This window comes from Microtus ochrogaster, chromosome 7, assembly GCF_000317375.1.
Source record: "Microtus ochrogaster isolate Prairie Vole_2 chromosome 7, MicOch1.0, whole genome shotgun sequence".
Classification (NCBI taxonomy): Eukaryota; Metazoa; Chordata; class Mammalia; order Rodentia; family Cricetidae; genus Microtus; species Microtus ochrogaster.
In genome coordinates, this window is record NC_022014.1 from 5,075,871 (window position 1) to 5,082,617 (window position 6,747).

General features: G+C 40.1%; 1 protein-coding gene across 2 annotated transcripts in view; it reads right to left on the reverse strand.

Annotated features, from left to right (window-relative positions):
- The window catches only part of Crebbp (CREB binding protein), a 146,635-nt gene that overhangs the window by 46,794 nt on the left and 93,094 nt on the right, over positions 1 to 6,747 (reverse strand). For both annotated transcript variants that reach the window (XM_005349241.2, XM_005349242.3), the window contains one exon: positions 193 to 435. In XM_005349241.2, the coding sequence (XP_005349298.1) occupies positions 193 to 435 (243 nt within the window). The remainder of the gene's footprint in view (positions 1 to 192; positions 436 to 6,747) is intronic.

Below are 6,747 nucleotides of genomic sequence, written 5' to 3' on the forward strand. Positions count from 1 at the left end.
AAATCATTGTTTCATTTGAAAATGTAGTTCTTGCCCTGGAAAAATACACCTCAGTCTTCTCTGGAAGATCATTAATCCAAAGCAATGAATCTGAAGTCAAAACACAAACTGAAGAGAGCCTTAGGTTCTAGCAAATATTATCATCTTTACCCTAATCTGGAGAAAGTTGTTCTTGAATGCTCCTTCACTTACCTAGGGCATTGAGAGTTCTCATCTGCTGGTGGGCTGGAGGTTGTGTTGGCTGCTGGCCAGGAACTTGAGGCTGCAGCTGCGTCTGGGGCTGGTTCATGTAGGGGAGTCCTAGAGCAGCATAGGCCCGCTGCATTGAACTGGGGTCTATGGGATTTGGGTTATTTAAAGAAGTGGCATTCTGTTGCCCTGCACCAACAGAACCAATTGTGTTTTGAATTCCACTAGCTGGAGATCCCAGGATGGCTAGAAGAACAAACAGACAGACAAGCAAAGAAGGTAAGTAAAAGGGAGATGCCCACAAATGAACTGTAAATAATGTGAGGCGAATATGTCTTTCAAAGACTAGGAATGTATGGGAAGCTTTAAAGTCAGCAAGGAAAGAGGTAGTGCTGGATTGTTCTATGTTGTCTAGCAGGAGTTAAGGAACAAAAATCTAAAGTAAATCCACTTTTTAAGTTTAAAAGCAATGGAACATAAAAAAAATGAAGAGATCACTTAGTAAAAATATGTATTAAAATCTAGACACACGTAGAGAGTCAGATACAAGGAGAGTGTCAAATGTATGACAAAGCTAAATACATCAATCTGTATGGTCCAATAACTACCTCTCAAGTGAAGGAAGGAACCTTCCTAAGCTGATGTCCCCACCTATCTTTTGGTACTCACCTCTGTAAACTGAGAGCAATAGCAAAGGTGAAACATTGTTGGGCAATTTTTATTCAACAAATCTATGAGGTGATCCTCTAAATTACAAAATGACATTTCTCTAAACTCACTCGTATAATGACAGCATTAGCAACAAGCTTTTCTTAACAAGAACACCATGCTAGGCTGTACTACACTTGATTTACTGACAGATCTGGATAGAATTAAGAGATAGAATGAAGCTTCAAGATTCCAAATGAGCTTTAATTTATCTAGATGCCACCTCAGTATCCTTGCAATCCAGGACCTAGAAGTGTCTCATGTAGCTTTCAGCCACCATGACCCAAGCTCACAAGCAGTATGCAGAGCAGTTGTCTAACCCCAGGAAATTAAAAGGAAAACCCATTGTTGATGGAGGAAGGTCATTGGTTAATTAAATAAAGAAGCTGCTTGCCCTGATAGGTTAAAACATAGGTGGGAGGAGTAAACAGAACAGAATGCTGGGCGGAAGAGGAAGTGAGGTCAGACTCGACAGCTCTCCTCTAGGGGCAGAGGCCTCAGAGAGACACAATGCTCCACTCTTGCGGGCAGAGGCGAGAGCTCTGCTCTCTGAGGCACACGCGATGAAGCTCTGACCCAGGATGGACGTAGGCTAAAATCTCCCTGGTAAGACACCTTGTGGGCTACAGCAGATTATTATTAGAGATGGGCTAGTCCAGGTGCGAGATTAGCCTAAAAGAGGCTAGATAGATATGGACCAAGCAGTGCTTAAAAGAATACAGTGTCCATGTAATTATTTCGGGTATAAAGCTAGCCATGCAGGCGGCCAGGTGCTGGGGATGCAGCTCCGCTGCTCCTAATTCAACAGAGTGGCGCCCGACATGATGGACTAAATCCACTTAAAAACCTGAAAAAGCTTAAAAATAAGGGAGAGAGAGTTTAATACAGATTTTTGCTGTTTGTTGGTGGCGTGCTGTAGAGATATTTCCTGATTCGGCAGCAGCAGCAGAAAAAACGCTACGTCATTTTAAAGCGCGGCTTCTTGGGACTCTGCCGCCAATGCAAACTCTGGCTTTAAAGCATTTCAATGGCTTTTATGGGACTGGATGTTTGTGTTCCCACTTGGGATTGGAAGGAGAGTGCTCTGAGACGGTGCCAATGGCTCAGCGCTCCCCGCCTGCACCTGGGCAGATGGCAGAATCAGGCTTAGGCAGGCGGAAGAGCATGGTGGATTCCTGCCGACATACAGAGATGTGCTTTCAGACTGTGCAATGCTCTATGTGTCAGATTTTGCTGTAACTTGGATGAAAAGAGTTTCTGTGCTGCACGCTCAGTCTCAGAGTTAAACTGCTGACTGCGGCGCCAATGTGGACTTGCTCTGTGCCTGGAACTGTGTGGCTCAGGGGTACCAAATGGATCTGAGGCAGGAGAGGCTGCTCCATGCTGAACTGTCCTGACCTCAGGCAGGAACTGCCATAATTACCATAATAACAGAGCAGTTAAGGTTTCAACTGGGCAGGACACAGGCGGTACCTTATTACCTGTACATGGTGCAACTTAAGTTTTTAAGAACTACTTAACATTTTAAAAAATGCTTCTAAATAATAAAAAAAATGTTACAGATTCACAATAAAACAGATTCAGACACTGTTGGATAAATGTACGTAGGCTTGGGAGAGAGAAGAAAAAGAATATAAAGAATAAAGTTAATGTCTTAAAAAAGGGTAAAGTCTTTAAAAAGACAAAGTACAGATAGTTATAGATTAAAAGAAATAAAGAAAAATAAGCCACGTAAAAATGGAAAATCCACAGAGAGTCTGGATTATGTACATTGTGTTTTCTTTAAAATTTTTGACTGTGAAGGAGCTAACTACAGAGAGACATTTCATTACATGAGCTGCCAAGCTAAACCAGAATGGATATAAGGGTATTACGATTTCAAAATTTGGGTCTAAGGATATGATGCTTTGGAAAGAGTCTTCTTTTGTTTTCACAGAGGACCAGACCCTGTGGATTGCATCTATCCCGATATGGTATGATAGACCACGACCTCCCGAAAAGTTCCTGTGAACACCCTCAAAAAATTACTTCATTCAACTGCCAACTGAGATAAACCTGGCACACAGGTTACACCCTAAATGATCTGATTAACAGCGCCCCCATTCAGCAGGAAGCAGTTTGGAGAGAAAAAACTGCACCCATGTTCCCAAAATATTGTTTATAAATGTTCTTTTACATTTAAAGGGGGAAATGATATAGGTACGAATAATTTGCATTGGAATGGATTTTAAGGTCAATTTTTCTATATGTATATTTATTTCTGCTCTTGATTAAGGTATTGTGATTGTGTAGTTCATTTTTAAAAATGTAATGTATAACTAGGAAATATAGGTTGTTAATGGATAATCATTGATAATAATCAAGCTTGTAGTCATGTTAGTTAGATTTTCTATATATGTCGAGATATATTTCAGTTAGATAGGCATTCTTCATATCTTTCAAAGACTGCAGAATATGGCATTTTAAATGTTTTAATAACTTAGGACTTTTCATGACAATGAGACACTCTGCTCCTGGCAGCACCAATCTACTTAAAGAGGAAGATGGGCATCGAAGAGGATCCTTATGGAGCTTGATAGCCATTTGGGCAAGAAACTGCTCTTGCCTGGACTATTGCATAAACTGGACACAGAAAACCCGCAGAGAGAGGACTACTGAACTTGCCTAAAGGTGAGATGATCTTTCGGGGTTCCTGATTCATGAAAGAGTCTGCAAGACATTCTTCAGGACAAGCAGATAGTGACTGCCTTTGAAATTTCCTGCTTTGTGGAAATGTCTGCTGGAAACTATGGGCCTGTAGGCCGAAGATGGATGCCCCAATGATACAGAGGAACTTTGGGTAACTGTACAGGCAGCGAGATGTCTCTGTCATTTCTAGAGTTTTAAAAGTTGCTTTTTTCTTGTTTGCTTAGGTAATATTGTATCTTTCTGGAGTCTTTGATGGAGTTAAGAATAGTTAGTTATAGTTATAGTTTTCCTTAGTTATGATGAAGATTATTGTAATTTTTACTTGATAACTGTTTTGTTATATGTAATTTTGCTATGTTAAAGATAAAGCCTTCCTTTTTCGTTTAAAAAGAAAAAGGGGAAGGTCATTGGTTAATTAAATAAAGAAGCTGCTTGCCCTGATAGGTTAAAACATAAGGTGGGAGGAGTAAACAGAGCAGAATGCTGGGCGGAAGAGGAAGTGAGGTCAGACTCGACAGCTCTCCTCTCGGGGGCAGAGGCTCCACTCTTGTGGGCAGAGGCGAGAGCTCTGCTCTCTGAGGGACACACGATGAAGCTCTGACCCAGGATGGACATAGGCTAGAATCTCCCTGGTAAGCCACCTTGTGGGCTATAGCAGATTATTAGAGATGGGCTAGTCCAGGTGCGAGAGTTAGCCTAAAAGAGGCGCTAGATAGATATGGGCCAAGCAGTGCTTAAAAGAATACAGTGTCTGTGTAATTATTTCAGGGCATAAGCTAGCCAGGCGGCCGGGGTGTGGCTGGGGTGCTGGGGACGCAGCCCCGCCGATCCTATTACTACACATTGTCCACATAAGAAACTCATACTAAAGGACTTCAGATGAAATGACATAACCTGTAATGCTCACTCACTTTTCTGGTCATTTCAAGTCTAACCCATATACCCACCAACACAATCCACCCATTTGGTAAAGATTCTATAGGGCAGAGGTTTTCAGACACACTATTTATTCTTATCATTAAGAGGTCCTTTATTTTAAACCTGTACAAAGTTTAGAGCCATGTCAGATGTAAAATCAAAGACATGTTTTATACATTAAGCTTATAAAGTTGACATTATATGATCTTCTGACATATGAAACATTCACAAAGCCTTTCTTTCAATCAGTAGTATTCTTACAACTGATATCTATGCAAGAATAATATACAACTGAAATGCTTATCAGTGCAACTTAATTAAACTGAAATGTGTAGAAAGAAAAATTTGGTAATTAGCCATTCCATACTATTAACTTTTCTAACAAGGATAGTCAGTCTCAAACTCATTAGCATTCATTAGAAACAATTAAATACAGCAAACATCTCATCATTATAAATAAAATACAATTCCCAAGGTACACCTTGACAACAAGTGTAGGTGAAATAGTCTAGTATGTTTAAAGGTATATTAAATATTTAAGTCCTTGAAACTATAAACATGTACCCATCATATTTTCTCAACTTGCATGGTACTTTTTCAAAGAGTTATGACACTGAAAAAGAAAATAATCACCCAGTGTTCCCTTGTATGACAAAATTCATAGGCCTCTTCTTCAAGATATTTATTCTCCTTCTCTTTTTCCTTTCCCTACTCTGCCCAGATCTCTCTCTCCACTTATGTCTTCTCACACATATTACTAAGGTGCTCGGCCCCAGCTTGGAACAGTTTACTTTCCTCTCACATTAGACATAAAGAAAGACAGTGAGTCAATTATTCCAGGATCTGAAGAAACAGTGTCTATGTGGCCTCCCTTCCTAGGTGAAGGCTCTGTTTTAATGACTTTGCCTTACTATATTCTTTCATCTGCACAACCCAAAATGTCAATATTTGGACAAAATGCTCACCCTAAGATAAATCAAGGCTACATATGGGGTAAACAGTCTCATTCACTAGAGCCTCTCATAGGTGCTATTAACATATAAACTATTTTCTGTTTACATTAAAAACATGTTTCCTAAACAAAAATACTATTTTCATTTTGAAACAAAATATGTCTAGCAGAAAACAGGCAGACATTTGAAACTTGACATTTTCAACAATCCAGAACCAAGAAAAAGGAAACCATGAACAACAGACTTGACACTGACATACAGCTCAACAAGAGCTTCAAATAATGCTACTGTATGAAAAGTACTAACTCCTACGGGGTGATGGACTAAGAGCAGAGTCATATAAAAGTGGCCACCAGTATTCCATATCCTTCTCTAAATTCCCACAGGGCTCACTGGGTCTGCTTATCATTAGGCATTCATATTTCCAGCATTCACACTACACCCTACTAGGGGGTTCCTGGAATAGTGGTTAGTACATAGTCTATGTACTCTATAAGCTTAGACCTGCTGGGAAAAACAAGAGTGATCTAATAACCATTCAATGCACACCAAAACACAGCTTGAAACCTAGACCAGAGAAAATCTTGTTTATCTCATCTTACCCAAGCATCACTGGAAGTTGGGACTCTGTAAGACTCAGTCTACTCTTCACATACTCCTAACCACAGAGTAGGTATACTGGGAGGACTCAGTGCCACAGTACACAATGCAGGGGATCTACAGCCATCTGCCCCTCGCTCTGAGCACCTCTAGGATAAACAAGGATGAATAGTGGTGTAGGAGGATCTTCTGTCTATGTGTTACTTTCAGTGGTCAAATAAAGAAACTGCCTTGGCCTTTTAATAGGACCAGCATCTTAGCCCACCCCCCAGTGACATACTTCTTCCAACAAGGCAACACCTAATCCAACAAAGCCACACCTCCTACTCCTTTCAAACGGGTCACTCCCTGAGGACTAAGCATTCAAATATATGAACCTATGGGGTCATTTTTATTCAAACCACCACACCCAGTCAGCTTTATTCATAGACAGGCTATCTGGTGGCCATCTGGGATGCTACTTCATTGTAATTTTGTTGACCCTGGGTTCCATGAGCACTACTTTTTTCTATGAAGTAGTCTAGGCATATTCTGATTATCCCCATAAGGACTACAAAGAGTACTTCATGCCTATACTAGGTCCTTTAAGAGAGATTACCACTTTTTTTTTGGTTTTTCTTTTTTTTTTTTAAAAAAAAATATTTATTTATTATGTATACAATATTCTGTCTGTGTGTATGTCTGCAAGCCA